At 37.7% G+C, this 25,466-nt stretch overlaps 3 protein-coding genes across 9 annotated transcripts in view; 2 read left to right on the top strand and 1 right to left on the bottom strand.

The window, feature by feature from the left end:
* cul5b (cullin 5b) overlaps positions 1-393 on the bottom strand; it is a 20,690-nt gene extending 20,297 nt beyond the window's left edge. For all 4 annotated transcript variants that reach the window (XR_006823135.1, XM_046039798.1, XM_046039799.1 and 1 more), the window contains exon 1: positions 335-393. Coding sequence is in view for 3 of the 4 variants with exons in the window: in XM_046039798.1 (XP_045895754.1) it covers positions 335-358 (24 nt within the window). In the remaining variant the exon portion in view is untranslated. The remainder of the gene's footprint in view (positions 1-334) is intronic.
* LOC123963176 (solute carrier family 35 member F2-like) overlaps positions 1-10,063 on the top strand; it is an 11,437-nt gene extending 1,374 nt beyond the window's left edge. For 3 of the 4 annotated variants that reach the window (XM_046039803.1, XM_046039806.1, XM_046039805.1), the window contains exons 2-9: positions 3,901-4,006; positions 5,070-5,242; positions 6,253-6,380; positions 6,581-6,740; positions 7,029-7,185; positions 7,628-7,680; positions 7,817-7,971; positions 9,209-10,063. In XM_046039803.1, coding sequence (XP_045895759.1) covers positions 3,901-4,006; positions 5,070-5,242; positions 6,253-6,380; positions 6,581-6,740; positions 7,029-7,185; positions 7,628-7,680; positions 7,817-7,971; positions 9,209-9,430 — 1,154 coding nt within the window. In that variant the 3' untranslated portion in view covers positions 9,431-10,063. Of the gene's footprint in view, positions 1-3,148; positions 3,306-3,900; positions 4,007-5,069; positions 5,243-6,252; positions 6,381-6,580; positions 6,741-7,028; positions 7,186-7,627; positions 7,681-7,816; positions 7,972-9,208 lie in introns of all 4 variants that reach the window. The other variant, XM_046039804.1, reaches the window with a different exon arrangement.
* The window catches only part of elmod1 (ELMO/CED-12 domain containing 1), a 28,456-nt gene that overhangs the window by 110 nt on the left and 2,880 nt on the right, over positions 1-25,466 (top strand). The window contains exons 2-10 of the mRNA XM_046039807.1: positions 13,839-13,910; positions 18,876-19,021; positions 19,371-19,399; positions 19,568-19,665; positions 19,983-20,112; positions 20,623-20,756; positions 20,929-20,997; positions 23,980-24,030; positions 25,206-25,339. Coding sequence (XP_045895763.1) covers positions 13,894-13,910; positions 18,876-19,021; positions 19,371-19,399; positions 19,568-19,665; positions 19,983-20,112; positions 20,623-20,756; positions 20,929-20,997; positions 23,980-24,030; positions 25,206-25,339 — 808 coding nt within the window. The 5' untranslated portion in view covers positions 13,839-13,893. The remainder of the gene's footprint in view (positions 1-13,838; positions 13,911-18,875; positions 19,022-19,370; positions 19,400-19,567; positions 19,666-19,982; positions 20,113-20,622; positions 20,757-20,928; positions 20,998-23,979; positions 24,031-25,205; positions 25,340-25,466) is intronic.

Genomic DNA, 25,466 nt, shown 5'->3' on the forward strand with positions numbered 1-25,466 from the left:
GAGTTATATTTTGGGGCAAGTTTATCTAACGATATGTCCCCCACCTGTTATGTATCTATCTGCTTCTCCGTCCCCCCTGTATCTGCCTCTTTCCTTCATATTTAGCTGTGTTGTAGCTTTTCTAATTTAGCCAGCTAAATCACTGGTAGGTAGCTAATGTTAGCCAGATGCAACTTAACAGCTTCCAGCTAAAGTCAAAGCTGACAGCACAGTCGTGTACAGGCGTCATGTGCTGTTCGATAAGTTTAAAGCTAAACGCCGACATCACACTACGCAAGTGACAAGCGCTTCAGCGGGCATTAAATACAAATAATTGAATTAAACTGGGTCCTACCTTTAGCAAATTAGACGTCGCCATGTTCCCTCAACTTATCCTCTCGTATAGTCTCGCGAGAGCTACACAGAGGATGAGGATTCACCTTATCACATCACTGACTTTCAGTGTTTTGACTTTATTATAAAGATTAAGTATTAATATTTAATAATAAAAAAATATATAATTATAATCACATTTTTATTACAGAATATCATATAGGTTTCACATTTGTGTATTTTCATAATATGTAGCTTACAGCTTTGCATATTTTTTGTTTCACACACATCATTTTGTAAATATGGATTCCTGTTATCTTTATTCCTACATTTCCTCCTATGTTATTCAAACAGACAGTGGTGGGATGTAATTAAGTAAATTTGCTCAAGTACTATACTTAAGTACACATTTGAGGTAATGGTATTTCCATTTTATGTTTCTGCTCCACTACACATCCGAGGGAAATACTTTTTACTTCACTACATTTATTTTACAGCTATAGTTACTAGTTACTTTTCAGATTAGGATTTTACATTAAAAAAGATATGATACACTTATATTGGACGATGCAGTACTAAACTATTAAGCTACCCAATAGTATATAAAATTGGCTCCACATTAAATTAAAATTCTCTTATGTATCTATAAGTGATAAAAATAGAAAAATATAATAAAGAAAAAAAACACTCTGAAAGGATCCATTCTGTATATGATTGCCAAATTTTCATACTATAAGTACATTTGTATCTGCTGATGATACTTCTGTAGGCCTATACTTTTACATAAGTAACATTTTGAGTTCAGGGCTTTTACTTGTGATGCCACCAAATATAAAAATCTATAGCAAACAATTTCTTAAACTTTTGAACTAGTCCAATTTAAAGATACTGAAAGTTTTGGTACAAAATATCTGTTGTAGCCTAAAACATCACTGTCAGCCAAATGTGTCTCTAATATACTTTGATTGCGGTGAACTGAATGATTGGTGAGTTCAAGGACCTCATGGATATCAGTGTATTTCTGCGTGCTGTGAAATGGAGTCACTACATACTGGTATTCTCTGAACACTAGGTGAACTGTTTAAAAAGCAAAGTATTTAGTTTAATTAGTTACAACTTTAGTTACAGATGCTAACATGAAGCTCAACTACTACTTTTGCTGGCACACTACTGCTGCTACTAGGTCAGTGTAGTACTACTGGCAGTGGTAATGGCCAACTACTACTACCACATTCTGTAGTTGTTTTTAATTCTCAGCAGTGATGTATCAGGCAACGTGTTGGCCAAATATGCTTGGGAGGGAAATTGGAGGTCAATATTTGCACAGCCTCAAGGACAGTTATTGTTTCTTATAATCAGTATGATGTTTGTTATCATTCTTTCTCTGTCTGACCATTTTGGTTAAATGCTTTCTCACACAAACAAGAAGGACTTTAACCTTCATGTGAGGATTAGGAGGGCAGAGGCAACAGTGGTGGTGCCATGGTATATATATTGTTGGATCATTATTACTGATGTTTTGAAAGTAGTTTTTAATGTTTCAACTGGCTGAGCCAAAGCAAAAATGTATCTACTTTATCGACTTTTAAGTGTTGGGCATTTTCATCTATTGCAATGTCACGTTTTATAAAATGGTGACGTGTTTTGTATGTAAGTACAATAGCAAGTACAGTATTTCCCTGTGAAATGTAGTGGAGTGGAAGTATAAATAAGCATAAAATTGAAATAAAATTTAAGTATGAGCACCACAAAATTGCACTTGAGTACAGTAGTAGAAGTACTTTTTCACCACTGCTTATATTGTACCTGCATGAGTGGAACTACAAAATTGCTTAAGGCTTTCTTAAACAATAACGATTTGTAGTACTGTACACTTTATAATACATTGGTGTATAGTGGTGGAAGACATGTGGAGTAATTCAACAGGTGCAGAAAGACTCTGTTACAAGTAGGGTGACCAGACATCCCGAAAAATCCGGGACAGTCCCGAATTACGAGCAGTTGCCCCCTAACTTGAGTTTTGATTATAGCCTAATTAAACATATAGGCCTACTGATCGTTGTATAGTTCTCTTGCTCCAGCAGGGGTTGCAGGTTATCTGTACATTGTGTCAACAGCGTTGTTAACGTGCTTCAGGCTGCAACTGCACGGCGGAGAGATCTGACACGCGCGTCGCGCAGACAGATGTGACATTGCACTGATGACATGAATAAAATAAATATAAAAATTAAGTAAAAGATCATGATTACCTACATATCCACCGTTGTATTTTTCCTAATAACAGACAGCTGACTTCAAGAACAAAAATAATGAATTTAAGCATTGTGTTTTGATTTTCACGTGTATTAATGTTCATTGACACTCAATGTACCGGTAGCCCGAATTTCACCCATTCTCATCTGGTCACCTTAGTTACAAGTTAAAGAGCTGCAAATTGATTTGCATTGAAAACAGGCTGGAATATCCTTACTGCATGGTTGAGAAAATACAGGTTAGGAATCATAGATATAAATCAATTTATATAAGGAGATTTTTGCAGGGAACACATGCATCATAAAAGTGTGATACTGTATGTTCTGTAAAAAAAAAAAAAAAAAATGACTGACTACAGCTCTTAAATAAATGTAGGCAGCATGAAATGTAAATACTTAAGTACCCCTAAAGTGTATTTAGGTACAGAACGTAAAGTAGTTTAAATGTATTTACAGTCCACTAATAGCGGCGAGTAAAATCCATGGATCCGTGTTAAAATACCTTGTGATTCTCATCAGCACCAGACCAGACCAAGTTTCACTGCACAGTGCAGATGTCATTTACAATTTCTTTGACCAATCAGAGCACAGAAGGCGGGTCTAGATAGCACGACGTTAGATTGACTCATTCAGGATGAGAAGTTGCCCCTCGTGGATGGTAATTTGGTGCGATCTGGCCAAAATGAAAATTCATCGCATCTGAAGAATTTCACCACACCTGCTATGACTGAAGAAGATAACGTATGTACATTTTTTGTCAATTATTAGAATATAGCTTGGATTTTACATTACGGTTTCATTCAGCTATTTGTAGTTTAAGGAAGCGCCTATGAATGACACGATCACTCGCGCGTAATCTAGAACACGATACGCCAAACTTCATTGAAAAAGTGACAGTTTAATGTTGTTGTGGTTATTGCCAGTCTTTTATACCTGCTTTAACATAATTATATCGTTATTGTGAATTATTATTTGACACATTCAAATTCGGGATATATCAAATGCCGGATGTATGTATTATTATACTTTAATTTCCAAAAGGTTTTACTTGTTCACCCTAAAAACACCAACGTAAATATCCTCTGTAAGTAAGATTACTTGAAAGTACGGTGCTACAAACTACGTTTTGGATCCATATTATGTCAGTAAAGAGGATGAATGGCAGCTATCAGGCCTATTTATCTTGGACCATAATTCTGGTGTTATCATAGTATAACACATCACATTCCTGTGGGGATTTAGTACCATGTTCTGCTTGGGTAGTCTAATGAAGACAGTGAGCCTTAAAGACACTAAAACTCTTTCTTCTTTTATTTACCCCCCCACTTCTTTCTAGGTTTAGCTGTCAAAGATATGGATGGGCCTGAAGAGGAGAGACTGTGTGGGAAATGGACGGTTGGCTGTGGTTTGTACAGTTACAACTTGAGGGATGTCTTCACATGGTGAGCACTGATTTAGCTGTTTAGTAAAATACATGTCACTGAGCTCTAGACAAGCATTTAACAGACAGTTAAATAGTAAAACAGAAGTGAAGTTTTTTTATATAAGTATTTTTGACATGTCACAGAAGTTAAAGCACATATGTATGTAATGTAATTTAGCTGCCGGTAAGTTTCAGGGTTCAGGTGTCTGGGACACTTGAATAGAACAGAACCATCATTAATATTATTAGTAACACCTGTGGTTTTCCTACAATGATGAGTCAAAGTGTCTGCTGGGCCTATATTACCAACATACAACATGTATTTATTCTGTTGCAGATATGTTCATTATTTTGGAATTACATTAATCCCATTTAACATTTGTTTTGCATTATGCATACCATGTACAAATGTAGTGCTGAATGTGCAGAGCCACAGCTGCAATCACACAAGACAAAACAGCAAGCCTCAGATACAGTCTTAGAGAGCAACATATCACCATCTGAAAATCTTGTTTTGGCTACCTGTGGTATTTTAATGCATGCTAATGAAAAATATGCAAAACACATACATAAGAACATGGAAAAACTGAAGAAAACACTTCTGATCAGCGTGACCGCTGAATAGATAAGGCACCAGGATTAACTAAGCCTGGCTGTTGGCCTGGTCTGGAACAGTGTCACTGCTTTTGTGAAACTGAGTCACGGCATAATTCAGCCAGGATATCTGGAAAATCCCGGTTTAATCAGCTGTCTTGGTTTTGTGAAACAGCACTCAGGAATACCTCCACAGGGAAAACATTCTGGGTCTAGTCAATTCAATGCTCTGACATGACACCTGAAAGGAATTCTGACTATTTGTATTCATGACTTTATCCTTTGAGCTGTTACACAGAGCTTGTGATCATGGATGAACACTGAAATGTAGATTCACTTGTAAATCAAGAACTTTGCCTTCAGCTCCCTCTACCCTCACAACATCTGAGAGTCAACAGGGGTGTCTGTGTTAGATTTTATGCCTAGGTGTTGCTTTTGTGGTATCCAGTCCATGTAGTTGAGACATGACGCTTTTGATGACTCTCCAGGCGTCTGCTGAAGACCGTAGTCATGGGGCAGGTCTTGTCCCTGCTGATCTGTGGGACAGCTGTGAGCTGTGAGTACCTGGCCCGCGCTGAGGTGAATACGCCCATGCTGCAGAGCTTCCTCAACTACGCCCTGCTGCTGCTCATCTATACGACCATCCTTAGCCTCCGCAAAGGTCAGGTTATCTAGATCTTCTAATTATTCTCAATGAATCAAAGGCTGGTGATAAGTTAAAGTTTCTTTCAAATTTATGGTTAATCAGTTGCTCCAGGAAGTCACTATGTTGCAGTGCAATGCAAATCAAACTTAACTGTGAAATGGAGACAACTAGAACTTGTCTCTCCATGTAGGTGCTGTCCAGGCTACAGATCTCTCTGATCAAGCTTCTCCAGTTGAGCATTTTTAAAGTTACTAAAACTGAACATAAATGTCTATTTTCTTCTAAATGGGACCATAATTTACTAAATGAACATCATGTTGTATTGAAGAAGACCTGAAACTAGCGATTGAGACCATAAACTCATTAGGAAAGTGTTTACTGAGGTAATAAATCAGCTGAGAAGTTAGTTATTATAGTAGTTATTTCTAATGGAACCGGACTTCCTTTTGCAACCAGAAGAGTCACCCCCTGCTGGCCGTTCAATATAATGCAGGTTAAAGGGACTTCCGCATTGGATTCACGTCTCAGACTAGAAGCTTGCCGCTTGATTAAATCCTGTTGCCAATAATTCTCACTAAGAGTAACCCATTGTTAGTATGAAACATATTGGAATCATATCAATGACCAAAGTGGTCAAATTCTATCACAATTATTTGGAAAAGCTGCTGCAAATTCTGCAGAATTTTGGCCTGCAATAAACAAATATATGGAAACTGGGGTGGGATAACTGGTTAATTTAATTTTGTTTCCACGTCACTTTTTATGTAAATGTGAAGATTGCACCAAGTTTACAAACACATGGCAACACCAGCACCTCCAAGTCATAGCTCAGTGTGTAATTCTTAGTTAAACTCAAAATGTCCAAAGGAATGTGGCAGAAGATTATTTGTTATTGTTTGATTAATAAGTTCAGATGAGAGAAGCCTCTAATCACTGGATTTTGTGGAAAATAGTGTTCAGAAGTAGCTTTTGAGAAAACAGCTTTTGCACTGTAACTCTAAAGTAAACCATGTCGGTTTCTACAGGTGACAGGAACATTCTACAGATTTTAAGAACCGAATGGTGGAAATATTTGGTGATGGGTCTGGCAGATGTGGAGGCAAACTATGCAGTTGTGAAAGCCTACCAGTTAACCACCCTGACAAGTATACAGGTAAGAGAAGAAATGGTTCATCACTTCAGTGGTCTGGAGTTGTGAACTGCTGCTTAAACATACATAGTGATATGGTTGAAATCAGTGTAATTATGTAAACAATCTTCCTGACCTGTTTTACATGATGAGTCTTTCCTACTCAGACTCTGTTAACACACAGTAGTGCTAGTTTGTCATTGTGATGATGCTTTGTGTTTCAGCTGCTGGACTGCTTTGTGATCCCGGTGCTGATGGTGCTTTCCTGGTTCCTTCTGAAGACTCGCTACAGGCTGGTCCACTTCGTAGCTGTGATTGTGTGTTTGTTGGGGGTAGGAGCCATGGTAGGGGCCGACATTCTGGCTGGAAGAGACCAGGGATCCAGTAAGGACACATTTTCCTACTTATAATATCTGAAACTTGATCGCAGTTTATAGCAAGAAAAAATAAAGGTGAAAAGTAACATAATCCTAACTGTCTGCTGTAATCATCCATCTCAGTTTACAAGCGAACACACTAGTTCAACTCTGACCCACCATGCTGTGCACATTCATGGGTTCTCTATGCAATGAGGATTTATCAGCAACACTTTGGCTGCAGTTGATATGTAAATGATTACTGTCATGAATTCCTTCAGTGCTTATCTATAACTGCCCCTATTTCTCTGTGCAGCCAGTGATGTCATACTCGGAGACAGTTTGGTCCTGCTCAGTGCTGTCCTCTATGCTGTATCCAATGTGTGCCAAGAGTACACGGTGAAGAACTTGAGCCGAGTCGAATTCCTGGGCATGATGGGCCTCTTTGGGACCCTCATCAGTGGCATACAGCTGTGAGTTATTGTTTAAATCCATTTGACAAAACTGTAGACTAATAGATGTGTTTGGCGTGATGCATCCCAAATGCCCTTTTCTGTGTCAGGAGAGAATTCATTTTGATTCTGTAATCACTTAGGCAAAATAAAACAATCTTATGAAGTTAATCTTTATTTAATTTTACAGATATTTGATATCACAATATAAAAAGCTTTTCATAGACACTGTCTGCCCACAAAGTGCAACAAGATGGCTACCTAATGAGAGCACTGTTAGATTTTGTTCTTGTCTACAAAGAAACTATATAAACTAGATGTTTTAGAGAAAAAAATGCAGCTGTACTGATCTTCTCCACCATACAAAATGCATTTGTGTTTAAATGTAATTATCCTTTAACTCAAGTAGGGGGAAAAAGTGTGTTCCCTCACCTTGCTAAATTTTCGTTGCTTGGCATTGCAGAGCTGTTCTGGAAACTCATGCAGTGGCGGAAATAAAGTGGGACTTCAGCATTTGTAAGTTAACTTTCTGTCTCGTTAAATCAGAGTATTTGAGTATACAATGACTTCGAAGTTGTTGCTTTTGAAACATTTTTGATTGGAATATCACTCCATCGTCTCTCACTAAAGTCCACCCTGTTGTGTTTTGCAGCCATGCTGTTTGCAGTCTTTGTCGTGTGTATGTTCGGACTGTACAGCTTCATGCCTGTAGTGGTGAAGATGACCAGCGCTACTGCTGTCAACCTCTCTCTGCTCACCGCCGATCTCTTCAGCCTCTTCTGCGGCATCTTCCTCTTCCAGTACACAGTAAGTGTCATTAAAAAGCTAGCAACTAGTTTTATAATGCTGCTGTCAGTTACTTATTCATGCCTTGAAACTTTACTTTTACTGTGTGTTACTTTAGTCAGACAAAACTAAACGAAATATTTCGTCAACGACCTTTTTTTCCCTGACGAAAACGAGACAATGACGAGATGGTGACAATGTCCTTGAATGCTGACTGTGACTATATTAACGTGCAATATTGTTGACAAAAAATGACGACACTAAAATGCAATTCATAAAATAAAAACGTTAATAAAATCTATTTTTTTCAGTATAAGGAGGAGACAAAATATTACAGGCCATATCTTCTCCCTCTAAATTTTCACTTGAACCGTGTGTTCATTCAGCGGTATTTCTTTCTTCCTGTGCTTTGAATGCTGGCTGACCCCTGGTGCGGGATGAAAACGTTATGGGGCTTTCAGACAGACTGCGACGACCGCACTGCTGCGCTGTGAAACCCATTGTTTTCAATGGCTTGCGCAGCGCAATGGCAGTTTGTTGCTGTGTCGAGCAAAGCACAAGCGCAGCCGCCCAGGAATTGAGATCAGTTAATGTCTCCTTTGCAATAAAAATGAGAACAAAATTATACTAATGAGTCAGAAAAGACTAAAATGCTTTTGATTTTCTTTTGACTAAAATACCCAGACTTTTAGTCAACTAAAACTTGATTTTAAAAAATGGTATACAGTGGACTAAATATGACAAAAACTAACAAGGACATTTGACACAGGACTAAGATTAAATTTTAAAAAGGCTGACAAAATTAACACTAGTTGTAATGTTGCATAACGAATGCCATTGATTTGTCGTTCCTGGAGAAAAGTTGTCATTTCATTTTCAGCAGCAGTAAGTGAAATATGTCCTAGTTAAAAAAAAGGCACTATAGCAGAAAAATCCATTAGTAGCTGTTAGAGTGAAAAAAGCACTAAGATAATATTCAAATGACCAATGGTTAAGTGCATTTTTGTCTTTTGAAATGTGTTTAGAGTAGGAGGTAGCATTTGAACAGTAGCAGATACATTATTACTGAGAAACCCGAAAGGAATAAAAAGCGTACATCCTAAATAGTACACTGTCAACCACAGAAGCTACCATCCATTGTTACATACCGTGTGGTTGGTTAAAGTTGTGACATGCAGTACAGTGGAACCTCAGGCATAAACATAATTTCTCACCCTGAAAATGTCATTAAAACCTCTATCTTGTGTCTCATCCTCAGTTTTCGACCCTCTACATCGTCTCATTTGTCGTCATTACCGTGGGTTTTGTTATGTTCAACACCGTACCCACATACTCTGCTTTACCGGAGTCCAGCTCCAGTGAGGAAGACGCTGATGAAGTGGTTGCTGATCACACAGCTGAAAACTCCTCAGACTACTTATTGTTGGCAGACAGAGACACTCCGGGAACTGAGACACTCACAGCAGTCGCTGCACTGTGACTGAAACAGACTGAAGATCGAAGAAGGCCTTTCTGTTGTTAGGGAGGCAGCTAAAGACCGCAACACTAAGCGGTGTCCGTGGGTGATTATTCTTTCTTCCATTATAGGTCCGTGGCCAAATGTCAGTTTGACGAAGACTCAGTTTTACATTGTTACAGAAGGACACATTTTCTTGTACTTGATTAGAAAGTTTACATGTTTTGATATATTGAAAATGCAGTTGTATGACATCTCATTCTTTGTGTTGGTTAACAGTATACACTGGCACATTTTTTTTCATTCCTATTTTTGTAATTTTTCAAGAGATATTTCTTTACTAACAGGGAGCAAATATCACCCATATCCATGACGGCACCTAAACACAAACAGTGCGCCAATATGACTGCTATTTATTGTCTCAAAACTGATCAGTTACTTGTCTATCCTTTCTCATTTTTTATATAATATTAATATATTTGAAAATTTACAAAATGCATGAGCAACACTGACCTATCACAAAGTTGTATTTTACGTATGTTGCCTATAGTGCTGTTACAATGTACCAAATCTACTGTAAATCATATTGCCATAAAAGTCAAGCATGTTAACATGCAGCCGTTTCACATTTTTACTATTAAATGCACTTTTATTTTGTCTTTAGTTCTACATTATTTCTCAGTGACCTTAAATTTTAAATTGTCTGGACATACTATAAGTGACAACAAGTCAGTCAGTCTGTGCTGCATTAGACATGGTAATGAGTGTTTATTCTGCCTGTTACAAGAACTACACACTGCTTCAACTAGAATGTATGCGCATAGGACATCTACACATGGATGTTATGATTTTACATGATACAACAAGGTATATTTAGCTAGTGTAGACAAAACAAGGAGCTTCAATAAATGACATTTCTACTTGGACAAATAATCCTAGTGGCACAAAACAGCACTCCAGCTACTTAACACTTCTCTGGCAGATATTTCCTTATTTTTAACATCCTTTCTGTATCAGGTTTTGTGAAAGCCTGAGTGACTGAAATGTTTGCATTAGCGAACCTAGCTGCATTTGTTGAAAAGTTGAAAAGTTGTTGGCTCAGCACGGTAAAAAAAAATGCAGACGAAATTGTATGAAAGAGCTGATTGGCTGGGACAGCGATTACCTATAATTCAATGCGAATGACTGCGACTGAGGCAATTCTTAAAACACGGGCAATGTTGCTGGTGTGTTTGCAGTGAGAGACGAGAGGTAAAGGTGTATGTGTGAGAGTGAGTACAGGGAGAAGTCAAGGCAGGCGCAATAAAGCAGGTACATTTACAAATAATAGAAATAATGTCCATGGGGATTAAAACATGCTTTCACAGGGCGGTATAAATAAATGCAATTCCACATAATTTTGGAACATTGTTATTACCACATCATTGAACAAGTAGGAAAATCTAGAGCAGATATGGAATAAACTACACCACAAAATCTAAACTTGCTAAATAAATCTACTGGGGTTGAATTCTAACCATTAGATCTGGGAAAATTCATTTGGTTAGTTTTGATGCTCGTTGCGCAGCACCAAGCAGTTTTGAGCCTCACCACCTTATAATGGCAGGAAAACACTGCTAACATGACCTCAGAATCATTACAGATAGGACAGTTCATGTTTTCCTTTTTTGTCTTAATTTACTGCTTTATACATTTCTAGAAATTAAATAATAATAGGCAACATGAGAACTACAACACCACGGGAGGAAAAAACATTCTTGAGCACTGTGGAGCCATTTCAATGAGCATTAGAGGCAGCGTTACATGGACGTTGGAAAATAAATACCCGTTTAAAATTATTTAAGACCTAGAACACAAACTTAAGCGAATTTAAGACTTTTTAAGGCCTTAAATTTTGATATTGAAATTTTAGACTTTTTAAGACCCTGCAGGACGTCTACCTGACAGGTGCTGTTATCAGAGCAGCTCCTAGTCCAGATCAGTCCAAATATAATTTGCTGTATTACGACTACAAAGACCAACAGGCAGCTTTTGTGTTATTGCCGCATTTCTTTCGGATTGTAGTACAGATATAAAACGGATTTATTCTTCAGCTATGGGGAAATGCAACCTTATAGGTTCTTGGATAGAAAAACAGATCTTAGGGCCTAAAACCAGTCTCTAGCAAGTTATTTGAATGAGTGACCACTATTAAAATTTTCACACGATCGTTAATGATTTTCAGTAAACTACAGATTATTCTTTTGGATTTTGATGTACAAATGAAATGCTTGTAATAATACAGAAGGGAGGTGGTTCTCATGTTCCCGAATATTTATGTTATTTTCTACAAATGTATAAAGCAGTAAATTAAGACACAAAAGGAAAACATGAACTGTCCTATCTGTAATGATTCTGAGGTCATGTTAGCAGTGTTTTCTTGCCATTATAAGGTGGTGAGGTTCAAAACTGCTTGGTGCTGCGCAACGAGCATCAACAATAACCAAATGAATTTTCCCAAATTTAATGGTTAGAATTCAACCCCAGTAGATTTATTTAGCAAGTTTAGCTTTTGGGGTGTAGTTTCTTGTCTCCCTGTCTGCTCCCCTGAGTTTATCCATCAGCAGTAGGTTACGTTTTACAAAGTTGCCAAAAAGACACAGATTCTTCCTTTTTTTTTTCTGTATTTTTCTACCGGTGATCCATTTTTCATGTCAGCAGGTCCACCGCATGCCCGCTTGTTAATTATGTAGCTTAATGTCATTGTCCATCCTGGTGTTTCATTGTTGACGTCGTCCAATGCCAATTTTGTAGATATCACTCAACCCTGATTTGAATACATTGATTTACTCTGCTCTTCTTTTGTGCATTTCTTTTTTTAAGTTGTGATATAGGTTTTAAATTTCATTCATAATGGTCTTAAAAAATCTTAAATTTGACCCTGATATTGTTCCATTACCTCGTCTACCTGGCTTAACAATTTGCATAGTGTGGAAATTCTTATGATTCCATAAAACTACAAATTTAAAGCTCCCTTTTATATTATTTAAGTAAAAGTTATGTATATTTGCTTTTTCCACAAAACACAGTAAAGTAGTAAAAGGAAATTTTATTTAGCTCAAGAGTTTCAGTTTCAGGTTACCTTGACACCAAAATATCTCATTATGAATCTGGAAATAAACAATGTTCAACATTATTGCAAAAAAGAATGAAAACAAATTCATTATCAAAATTGTTGCTGGTTAATTATCTGGTCAAGCAGTCAGTTACTTAGTCTGTTCAGCTATATGCAAGATGTGCCTTATTTTATGTCTGTTAAATGTATAAATGACAGAAGATGTTGAAGGTTTTTATACTAATAAAGGGAACTTGAATTGCAATAATGGAGTTGTATTTGTATTTTGAGGACTACTATCTAAAAGTTGACTAGTAGTTATTTTGTTGAGTGAGTTTCCATTAGTATTTGAGTCTAGCACAAAGAATTTTTTTGAGTAGATTTCCCTCAGAGTACTCAATAAATTTAATTGTGCACAATTACATTTATTAAGTAAAGAATTAGTGAAATTTAATTTTAAGAAGCATCAATGAATCAATGTAATTTAGTATGCAAAAATTTAATTTATTATATTAAGGTTTACTCAAAAATATTATTACCACTACTATAAATGTTTGTGGTAATCAGTTTCCACAAATATTTTGAGTATTCTAAACCTATTTGGGTTTACAGTGTAGATAGGAGGGGGAAGAAACTAGCAATAATGCACTTGTATCTATAAAATATTGTTAACCTAACAATGTACTGAATCTCCTAGTGTTTTAAAGCAAAGTGGGAAACAAATGATGTATTAATCAGTGCTGTGTTGGTAGAGGTTTTCATGCTTTGCATTCTGCACTGCATTGCTGTGCTGTAGCTTTTAGACTGAACCTCCTCAGCTTCAGTCAGAAACTGTCATCATGGAGGAAACGCAGACGACTGGAGCTGAGTGAAGAGGAAAAAACGCTGCAAGCCCACACCTTTGTTTCGCCTGTTATTAATTTGAAATTGGTAAGAGGAAAAATGTCGCCTATTATTGCATTAATTATTATGTCGTCTATTACTGCAGGCTTGTCTTGCCTGCAAAGCCGACGTTACAGACATTTTCTGCTGCTACGGATTATGCATAGTGTCTGTGCTAATCAGACCGGAGACGATCGAGCATTAAATAGCCTGTTTTTTTCTGGATTATGACTCTCTGAAGGGTAAAATACACGTTCACAAGGCTTGGAAATAGGTGTCTCTGTGTCGTTGTTCCAAACAGAAACGCTGCACACCGGGGGTACCAAGATAAAACCGAGCGCCGCAGATTACATGCGCGTTAATGCTTCAGCACCGCGGACAGCTCCGGAGCTGCGGGGCCTGAGCTGACTGCTTCTTTCGGCCTCACATAAAAACTCTCATCTGGTGTGTTTTCAGGTCATCACTCCACAGACACAGCATCGGAGACACCTGAGGGGTGACAGCGGACAACATGAAGCATTTTCTGAGGTAAAGAGAATCTATCACTCCAAACGATGCAGAGCGAGATTTTCAACTGGGGGGGGTGGGACAAAACGTGAAGGAATTCAGTGTGAATCTATTCTTCTATGCCTTCCTGTGTTTATCTTCGATCTATTGAATGACTTATTTATATCAAATACTGCGGACTACCATTCCCAGTTCTCCCATTTAAGCTCTTTCCAATCGATTGGGTGGTAAGTGGCTTTGTTGTGGTGTAAATTCGTTTGAGTGGGTCGTTTAGAAAAAAGGGCCTCTTAATTATGGAGCACGTGTAAACCAAGTGGTCTCCCCTGGTGTCTCTATTAATAGGGTACTGTAAATGCATAGGTTATGATAAATCCAATATAATGCAGTGATAAGTGCAAACTATGATATTTGGAGTCCTGATTGAAATAGTGCAGTACAATATTTAATATAAATTCAATAGGCTACCTTTATTTTGTGCCTTGTTGTTGATTTTACATATTTCAAATGACACTGACAATGTATATTTGTGGGTTTTTATTTAAATCCACTTTTGTATGCTAGACAAAATGTATTTTGTCCCTAAACCTTTCAGTGCTTTTCAGCCTGTGTGAGTCAACACACATTCACTTTCACCTTCATATTCATTTCTAGACATTGTTTATTGTATACTTATTTATTTGCTTGTGTAGTCACCACAGAAAAATGAATAAAATAGGTGCTTTCTCCCACCAGTGCTTTTGTAAGTGCTTAATTTCCCATAAATCCCACTGTTTCCCGTCCCCATAACTTAAGAAGACAGTAAATCTGAAAACATTTTTCAGTTGACGTTTTACTCCTTTAACTAGATATTGCTTGTACTCTGTGAAATGACCTTAAAGTTGAATCTAATTTAAATCTAAAATCTAGTTTTATGACCAAATAATCATAAAGAAGAAGACATGACGAAGTAAAAGTTTGATATCTTGGATTCAGCTAGATTATTATTTTTCATGTCCAAACACTACACTTTCATGGCAGCAGCTCCTCAGGTCATCATGTAATATTAAAAATCTCTAAGAATGATATCACACAGGCTGACATTGTGAATAGAGAAATAGGTTCCTTCCATAAAATTTTATCAGAAAACATTCAAAATAATATCATGCTGTGTCTCTTTTATGTACTATAGACATATGCTTCTACTGTAGATGATTGAATTTGCTCCTGTTAGTGTTGTGTGTTTGTTATAAATTATGACTGTAATGCCTGCGTATTTATTCATTCAAATCAAATCAAATAAAACCTATTTGATTGAGTCATGTTTTGAGTCATCAGGCGTGTCCCAGTGAGCTCTGATAAACCTCAACACACTTGCAGTTTTAACTAGCACTGAGCGCTGTGGACGTTATAGGAAATACATACATCACACAAGTGGGTTACTCGCAGATATTGCATGTTTTTGATTTTAGGGCCGACTCATTACGCAAGTGTTTTCACAGGCTGAGTAGCACTCCCTGTGACTAGTTGACTGGCTTTTCCTGTATGTGTAGAATTGATGGAGTGCCCCTTTAAAATGAGATTGCAGGTTCAGTGTCACCTTCACTGATGTTTTCTTTGTTTCAAACCTTTCACAGTTAGGTCCCAGTATATAATCTCTGAATCCTCCTACCATCACCCTTCCTTGGAGCTCACCTCCTTGAAGGTTATGAAGGAGTGTTTATATGAGCTGTTTAACATGTCAGTCTCATCCACAGGCCTACAAAGAGAAATTGATCATTCAGGACTGTGCTTACCTCCTTTTTTTGTTGACATGGAGGATGTTGTTATGCTGTGATCCCTCAGCATCAGGGCAGGGGTATTTATTTCTGCATGAAAAGGTTGTAAACTCTATTTCACTAAAACAAGCAAAGAGGGAAGTGAGCCCCTGCTTGTGTGGCTCACAGAGAGATGTTTGCAGGTTATTCAAAGTGCAGGTGTGTTTTCTCAGCCTTGCTGCTAATGTTAGTTGTGATAATAGAGGAAATCTGCGTTTCCATCCAAGTAAATTCCCACAAAAATTCTAGCATGTTGCACAAACCATGTTCTGTCTTGGATATTTAGCAATAAAGGATCATAAAATCAGATGGTAGAAGGTTTTACATTGAAATAACATGAAATATGTCCTTTTCTTCCTTCATAATATGTAGTGCATAGTGAAGCAGGTGAAGGCTGGAAATCATTAAGTCTCCATAGTTTCTTAATGGGTCACCATGCATTTCCCAAGACACACATCTCCATTTTCATTCCCAGTGTCACCTGTAAAAATAGCTCACTTTTTTCAGCTGCAAGCCCAACCTGGTAGACAAGAAGTGCTGCACTTTATATTTTCTTCCCTCCTCCTTGTTTTTCCATTTGTGTTTTATGTGTCTTTCATTTGTGTATGTGTTTATGTTGTTTGTAGTAAGTAAGTAAGTACAGTTGATTTTGTACAGGGCTTTTAACAGACAGTGTGCTTTATAACATTAACATTTACAGAATGAAAACACTGATAAAGAAATTAAGAAAGATAAAAGAAAATAAAATGACTACCCAAGCCACCTGAAGAAGTGGGCTACATACTTAATAGTTGCACAGTTCGCAATAAGAAACATGCACAGTAAGTGGTCAAATACATACAGTAGTAGGTAATGGAAAACACAGATGAATACATAAAATCAGACCTGGTGCATACAGCTTACACAAACGCCTGTCTAAACAGGTCCACAGAATCAGCAGCCCGTGCAGATGCTGGCTGAGAACTCCAAAGTTCAGGTGCAAATGCCTCAAAAGATCGATCACCACAGGTCTTGAGGCGGGTGCGTGTGAGAAACAGCAGGTTTTGTTTGATAGACCTCAGAGAGCGAGCCGATGAGTAAGGGCGTAGTAGTTCAGTCACATTATGCAGGAGCCTGAACGTGCAGTGCTCTGTAGGTAATAGTGAGAATCCTGAATTGGATCCTATACGCTATAGGGAGCCAGTAAAGCGATCTCAGGATAGGTGTAATGTGAGACTGTGTGTTTGTCCCAGAGAGCCTTGCTGCTATAGGTGTCATTTACACTGGGGACGCTGGGGACATGTCCCCTCCACATTTTGAAATGGCTGATTTTGAACCCATCACTTTTTGAAGGCATTTGTTAAAAATGTTCTGAAAATACCTTGCACCAAGAAATGTTAAATAACAAATTAAAATGCTTTAAGAAAGGTTTACTTGCACAATAAATACAATACAGACATAAATTGGAAAAGAATGTCTCCAGAATGCACAAAATTAAGAACCTGCAGATCCCCAGAAGCCCCACTTATATATTTCAGCATTAACTATTTCTTGAAAATAGAATTAAAAATCTTCTCGTCTTGTTCTCGTGCGTCGTCACATCTCATGATCCAAGTGTATCATCACACCCCTAATTTGAGCCCTTATGTCTGCACCACTTTTCAACACAAAGTGACGCCCTTGCTTGCAGCAGCATTGTGAATTACCTTTAGACGATCAGCCTGACAATTTTCTATCATTGTGTGATAGAAAATCCATCCATCCATTGTCAACCGCTTATCCTGCGTACAGGGTCGCGGGGGTGTGATAGAAAATAATGTTTTTTTTTTTAATCTTAGATCTACGTCTGTTCCTTTCTCTGTACACTTCATTCTCTATGTTTGGGTGCTTGTGCACTCTATATCTGCAGTCATTATTTAACCTATTTGACAATTTTTTATGTAATGAAATTATGGGATTTTTAGGATATTGTATTACAATTAATTGCTTAATCGTAATGTCTCTCAAAAACAGTGAGAAATGCTCATCAATATACATCATTAATTGTCTTATTTACTCTTAAAAGTCTAAAACCCTGAAATATTCAATTTATTACCATGTGAGATGAAGAAAAGCAGCACAATTCTTACATTTGAGAACCTCTAACCATTAAATGACTTAAGCAATTAATCTGTAATCAAAGTAATTGCCTAATGACTAACTGACTTATCGTTGCAGGTCTGAAATATATTGAAACTGTCTTTGTATTAACTCAAATTTATGAACAAAAGACATGCTGTTATGAGTGAGATATTTCTGCAGAATCCATGTAGGGTTAAAACTTTTAAATAGGTACTCTGCAATTTATTAAAAATAATAATAACTTTACATAGCACTTTTCAGAAACAAGTTTGAAAGTGCTTCACATAGGATAATAAACCAACAGATGTAAAGTGCAATAAAAAACAAAAAAATAAATAAAAAGTAAAAGCACAACATAAAAATAAATTTAAAATAATGTATTATGTAGTATTGCGCTTCCATAAAATTGGGGGACTCATGAGAAACAGATTAAAAAGGAATGGTCAAAATAAAATCAGCAGAAGAAAATATTTCCTGACTGTTAGTCACAGGTATGGATCCAGCTCTAAAAATACAGGATCCTACATTTCCCAATAATGCAACTCAGTAGCATATTGTCATACAGTCTATAATTATAGGACACCCCCTGCCTCAACTGATGACACCATCAGGGTTATTTTCGTATAATTGTGTTTATAATTTTACAATTGTTTTCACAGACTCCATGTGACGAGTAAACTGAATGTGTAAAATTACCTATAAGTAGAAAATTAGTTTTACACATGCATGTTTTAGAAAAAAAGAAGCTTTTACAAGTAACAGCTTTGTGTATACATGATGTGGTCTAACCCCCGGTGATCCCCTACTGGTGGGCCAATATCTCCGTAGTGCTCAAAAGATAAATTAGAGAGGTGGTTAACAAAAATGATTAACAAGAAATAAATTGCACAAAGCTTCTTTGTGAAATACTGAACTCTAATGAACAAATTCAAGTGAAACAATCTGACAAAAACTCTCACAGTTTACAGACATGCAAACTGTGAAAAGAGCCCATGAGAAGACATGTGGCTCTAAACCAAAAATCTGTTCTCTCAATACTAAAGTATTTTTACGACATCTGTCAGTCTAATCCCTCCTGTCTTTGCCTCTCCAGAGTGGTGACCCAGTTCTTTGTGTTCCTCTACTGTAAATGTCTCTGGCGGGGCCTGAAGTTTGTCGCCAGAAAGTTCACAGGGCGCTGTGAGCTGCAGCGAATCTGCTACAACAACAAGCATGGAGCCCGCAGGACCCTCAAGATAGGTATGTCCGCACACTGCCTGCACGCTGCCTGACATTTGTCTGTAAATGTAGTTTATTTAGTTTATCTATGTATAAACCAACTATCATTTCAAAACAGCTTTAGATAGATGGATGACGTCACATTGTTCATATCTAATAGCATTTTTTAATTTGTATTTAATAAATATATATTGTTAATATTGATTGTCCTGTCCTTGGACAAATAACAGTTTTCACATCTTAAACCCAGTAAATAAATGTTTATATCGGCTTTGAACTATATTCAAAAAATATATATTTGAAGCTACTAAATAGCGCTTTAATATTACTGAATGCAGTTGTCCTAAACTTTGTAACCATTTCCTTTCAGAGGCATCTCTGAGGTACTCCAAGAATGAGGTACGGGTCTCTAAATCTATGAATATGCTGTATGCTCAGTATTTGTCCAATATAATACAGATGTGTCGCTCAATTTTGTAGCTTCAATCTGTTTACATCCACTTTCTCCTCCTTCTTCTGTCCCTTTTTGTTTTTTGCCTTCTTTCTGTCTGCTCTTGTCTTCTCTAGCTGCTGCAGTCTGCCCTCAGCGTCCATCCTGATAAAGTGGATAAAACCATTGACGACATCATGGCCTTGAAGAAGATTAACCCTGACACCAACCCACAGTGAGATGCTAAAATTTTATATCACATTTCGATTACTTTTTCCCTGATCTTAGAGTGTTGTGGTAAATTACAGGTTATCACTGGAATGTCAACACATTTAATCCTCAGATGAGCTTTGAAGGTGTGGCTGTGGACAGTGAATAAACACCTTCTTCATCCTCAGCAATGTAAGCTGAGCTGAGCAAGGCACTGAACCCCTGCATGCTCAAACTGAGCTGATAAGAGGCTCAGACTGTGCTTGTACACAGCAGTTCACTGAATTAATAGATCTGGTATCCCTTATACAAACAGCCTTTCCTCTTCCTATGTGTCCCCAGGCTGGGCATCTCTCTTCAGGCCAGCCTGCTGCAGATTGTGGGCTACAGGAGCCTGGTGGCGGAAGTGGAGAAGCTGCGCAGGGAGCCTTACGACTGTGAAAACCCCGAGCACGAGGACATGCTGATGAAGGTACACAGCTCTCTGTGGCTTTCTCACTGATTCACTAGAGAGCTGTGGTCTATTTCGCATCTGAAGCAGGCTCCAGCTGCCCACAGCCCCTGGCACAATAACACATGCTTTTTTGTCAGACATACCCCTACTCAAGTAGTTTATCCATTACTTTTAGCATTCTATTTCAACTGTTTATCCACGTTTTTAGCTTTTTAGTGGCTGTTTATCGGCTGCTGGCTGGAGCTTCATATTGAGCGGACACACATGGGAGTGGTATCACCCTTTTATCTGTTGGCAAGAAAGCAAATATGCATATTTCCCAAAATGTCAAGTTATGCTTTCTAAGTCATCATTAAAATATTTATATACTCAGAAAGGTACTATACTGTATGTAGGTATAATATTAGTATTGACTTTACTGTACAGGTAGATAATTGCACCATGCAGCCCCATTCATCATTTACAAATGTAATCTATTATCTGTACTAAGGTGTGGTGTGTGTTTGTCTTTTTGTGTGTGTGTTGCAGCTATGGAAGGAGCTGCGTCCTGACACACCTCTCACCGGACGCATCTCTAAACAGTGGTGTGAGATTGGTTTCCAAGGCAGCGATCCCAAGACTGATTTCAGAGGGATGGGCCTACTTGGCCTGCACAACCTGCTGTGAGCTCTCAGTAACAGACAATATTATACTTTAATAGAATATAAGACATAATAGTTTTTACATTTGGACTTTTACATGCTCAAGTCCTTTGGAAGAACTGGAAATTATTTATACAAAAAATCCGCAGTGAGACAATAGCTCCCTATGAACTGGCTTCTCTCGTCTCTGCAGGTATTTTGCAGAACATGACAAGGCTACTGCTCTCCAGATGCTCCACGACTCCCTGCAACCAAAGCACAAGTATGGCAGCCCTCTTTTTCACAACTTTTACCAAAGCATGATACAATTAAAGGAATACACCAAGTGTTTTGGTAGAAAGTCTCTCTGGCTGACGATGTGTTTTCAGGAGTATCACAGACTCCAGGGTAGCAGGACCCAAAACTGGGGAAATGTGAATTTTTAGCAGATGTAAAGCTACTTGGTAAGAAACTGAAACTGGTAAAATGCACATAGCTTTTTGGTACTTAGAAAGAATGTACAGCTAAAACTAACTTTAAGTAGAAGAGTAGAACACATGATGACTTTAAATGGCTGAGATTTTATGTATTCTTCCATAAAATAATGGAAATTATACTGCCCCCCTCCCAGTCAGCCGACGCTGATCACCAGCATCCATAATGTCCAATAATAAAGCAGATTGAAAGCCACTCAGTGGCAGGTCTATTAAATTGGCAAAGTGCATCAGACACAATACAGAAATTAACATAAAAAGACACTACAGTAATCATATCAAGCTCTTCACTCATCCTCTGGCAGCTTCAAACAACAAACGGTGAAAGTGATCCCTAGAAACAGAAAGGGAGAAATTCTTCAAGCCACTTGTCAAATTTGCAGTGAAACGATGTCATGTCATAAGGTCACTTGTCAAGTCTACCCGCGATCCCACATCAGCTGACCTAATCTAATCTCTGGTCTTCCATTCCACCTCCATATCTTGAAACAAGTGCTGACTACAGGCTGCAATAAACACAGTATGTTGTAGTTGTCCTTATGAAACAATCATTTATAGCATCAATCAGGAAATAAAAATCTTGTTTTGTCCCCCAGTGGATTCCATTTAGCTTTATTATATTTTGCTGAAACATTATCAAGAAACACAAGGGCCTGTCACTTACCATCATATTGTCACTGTTCTCACTACTTGCTGCAACAATTCATTTTTCATACACTAATAGTGGAGCACTCAGCTTTAAGTGTCGTTTTCTTTTATGTCCTTGTTTTGGTTTTCTGGCCCACAAACCCCATTAACCTTGCAGCTGTTTTGAACAATAAAGCTCTAATAACCCAACTGTACACTATCTCCCCAGCACCAAACAGCAGAAAGGCAACGTTAACAACTAGCTGGTGAACATAGTGGAGCATTAAGCTGCTAAAGAGCCAGTTTTGTTTTTGCAGGAATGGGTGGAGACCAAAATCGAGCCTAATGGACACTGAATGTTGGACTAATTCACCAGGTGGCCTAAAACATGACTCTGAATGAATGTCTGTTGGATGTGTAAACAGACATCTCTTTGCTAACAAGTTCACAATAGCAACTTTATAAGGCGATAACAAACAATTATTATTGTTTTTTTAAGTTTGCTCCGCTACCCCTTGTGGCTGAAACAATTATTAATTTCTACCAGACGTATGCCTCCAAATTTAAACTGCACTCAGTCATCCATAATTCTGCATTTACCTCATTCTGCTTGATTATATTCATTCCTACAGCCTGATGTCATTTTCTGCGTCATCTTTTATTGACCGCTGCTGCTTGTATTGTTTGTCATTGGCATCACAGTGAGCTGTCTCATTTCACAAATGAAGATTCTTCTTCTTTTTCCTTCCTTCACCTCCACCTCCACCTTTCTGCCCATGACTCCCTCTCTGACTCTCACATGCACTGTAGGAGCACACACAGAAAGTCAAGGTACTTTATTTCACTTTCATTCTTTGCACTGCATTCATAGCTTTCTCTTTTGGGTTGATGTTTCATGCATTTAAAGCTGCACTAAGCATGATTTATATATATTTATATATATTAATAATATATATTTATGAACACCTAGCTGTCTCAGCCTACAACACGGTATAGGGCTGAAATTGAGAACAAAATCACAGTCACATGAATAGAGACAGTACTGTTTCAACATTAGGAAATTTAGGGGAACACCCTTCTGAAAATATCCATTTCTGACAGTAGGAACAAATGGACATGGAGCTGAGGGGAACAAACAGGGTAGAGAAGGCAGAAAATATTGAAAGACGGATAAACACATTGTTTTGTTTTTTATGTAATACTTTAATGGAAACAAGCATTAGCTACAATTAATATTTGATTTACATGTATATGATTGGCACAATGGCAGATGATTAGTAGAAATTAAGCCCTCAAACAAAGTTGCATTATGTAGTTTTAACAAACAAAACATTTCACAATGTACACAATCATCTATAAAACAGATTACAGGTACAAACTTAAATTCAAACTGAGAAACAACTTTTGCCTTTTGTTAGCTAAAGTTTCATGTAATTATATTCACCTTTTTCACCTTTTATTCATTTTCAATGTATTTTAGATCAAAATCTTGTTATTGTAAATGAAGCAAGATCAGTTATGATTCATTTCTTGACTTTAATACTCTTGACTTGAACTTTCCCTTTGCTTGTCAGTGGCATTTTATAAAATATGGAACTGTAGTGTTTGTTTTTTAGTTGTTGACTGCAACATTCGAATAAATAAGAAAAAAAAAACTATAGTAATAGTCTTAGAAATTGCAAGAAACTGTACCTTCACTTTTTTACACACTTTTTATGGGATAGTGTGCATATTTAGATTCGAAACAGCTTAAATAAGTTAAACATGCAGTTTAGAGTCATATTACAAATTACTATTAGTAGATTTTCCATTTTTTAATTTGGACCGGACCTCAGATCAAAGCCTCTTTGACTCAATATGTGAAGACTTGACTTTGACACTGCTGAACTGTAATGTGATACAGACAAAAAAAAAACAAAAGACCATCACTACCCATGTATTAATTTTTATACTTTTTAACAATCCGTTACAGTCATGCCGTGACATTTTTCACAAGAAATGCATCAGTTTAAAAAGCAAGCGCATAACATGTTATTTTATTGTGACTTTAAGACTCACTAGGTTTTGTTTTTATCCACATTGTGGTGCAGTGAGTGTTTTTTCACACATAGACGGTACATGACTCTAATGTGTGTCCTTCGCAGTGAGATAAACAAGCCTGAATGGGAACAGAAGAATCTAGACAAAGCTATTGGGTAAGTGTCTGCACATGTACTGTATGGTGGCATGCACGTGTGTGTGTATGGAGGCGGAAAAACTGTGCTACTGCTGCTGGAGCTGTATGAGTTTTGGCCTAAATTCAGAGCAGTTTTAGCAGTGGGGCTCCATGATGTGGCCATCGAGTGTATATATGCAAACAGGAGAGACTGTGTGTGTTAATTGGCAGGAAGTGTTTCATTGCTGTGTGTCCTGCTGCCCTGCCTTCTGCCTCCAGTCTGCATAGGCTCTGATAAGCACCAAGGACTGACTCTAAAAACAAACACAGTCACATTAAATCCTTTTAAACCCACACAGTATTGTGAGGACACTCCAGCCGAGCAGCAAGCTGTAAATTAAGTTATTTACTGCAGTCTGATAGCTGTACAGTGTCTATACGGAAGAGATAGTTCATGGTTGGTATGCAGCACAATTGTATGCAGCTACAATTCTTCCACAGGTTTTACGGATCACGTGTACTTTGCCATGAATTGAAAGTACTGAGGTAGACCTTTACAAAAACTGGCTGTTGGACACTAATACGGTATTTTCACTTTTGATGCGATATAGATGTTAAGGATATTTGTAATTATTAACTTTTTAAAGATGTTTTTAATACAACAGATTTTTCAGGAAACTTGATTTTAACACTCTTAGCATCTGTTCCACTGGCTTCTGTAACTCAGTCCAATCTCTCATTGAGCTTTTCTTTCATATGTCTTTTTGAAAAAATGTGAAGTGTTCCTGGGATTTGCTTGAACAAAATTGGCCTTTCAGAAGCATGATTTCACCCATATCCACAATGTTAGTAGAGTATAATATATAGTATATGGGCACAGTGCCACAGCTCACTTCACATAAAAAAACATCAGAAAAACATGAGTCACCAACACCCTCTTCTTAAGTCATATTTCCAGCTGTAATCGCTGTTTTCTAAAACATTGCTCACTATTCCGTCCTCTCTGTCATGTCTGAATGCACTTGACTCACTCATGGATTCTTTTGTTTAGCTGGGATGTTTAGCTCTTGAAAACCTAGGGCTTATGGAAAATTCTGTTCATTAAAGGCTGTTTTAAAATCAACATCACCCACACCTCCTGAGTAAAACCATCAAACAAAAAAAAAAAACTGCTTTCTGCAAACTAATGCCAGTATTTTTATCACTTCCCTCAAGCTACTCTTTTGCCATTGTGGGCATCAACATCACAGACCTGGCCTACTCTCTGCTGGTGAGTGGAGCCCTGAAGACTCACCTGTACAACGTGGCCCCAGAGATGCCCAGCCTGCTGCACTTCCAGCAGACCTTCTGTGAGTTCAGTTGATATATCTGTCATATTAGCACAGAGGGGACCGAGCTTTTGCTGTAGCAGCTCCTAAACTGTGGAACGATCTACCTCTGCACATTAGACAGGCATCTTCACTGTCTGTTTTTAAG

This window comes from Micropterus dolomieu, linkage group LG23 (genome assembly GCF_021292245.1).
Source record: "Micropterus dolomieu isolate WLL.071019.BEF.003 ecotype Adirondacks linkage group LG23, ASM2129224v1, whole genome shotgun sequence".
Classification (NCBI taxonomy): Eukaryota; Metazoa; Chordata; class Actinopteri; order Centrarchiformes; family Centrarchidae; genus Micropterus; species Micropterus dolomieu.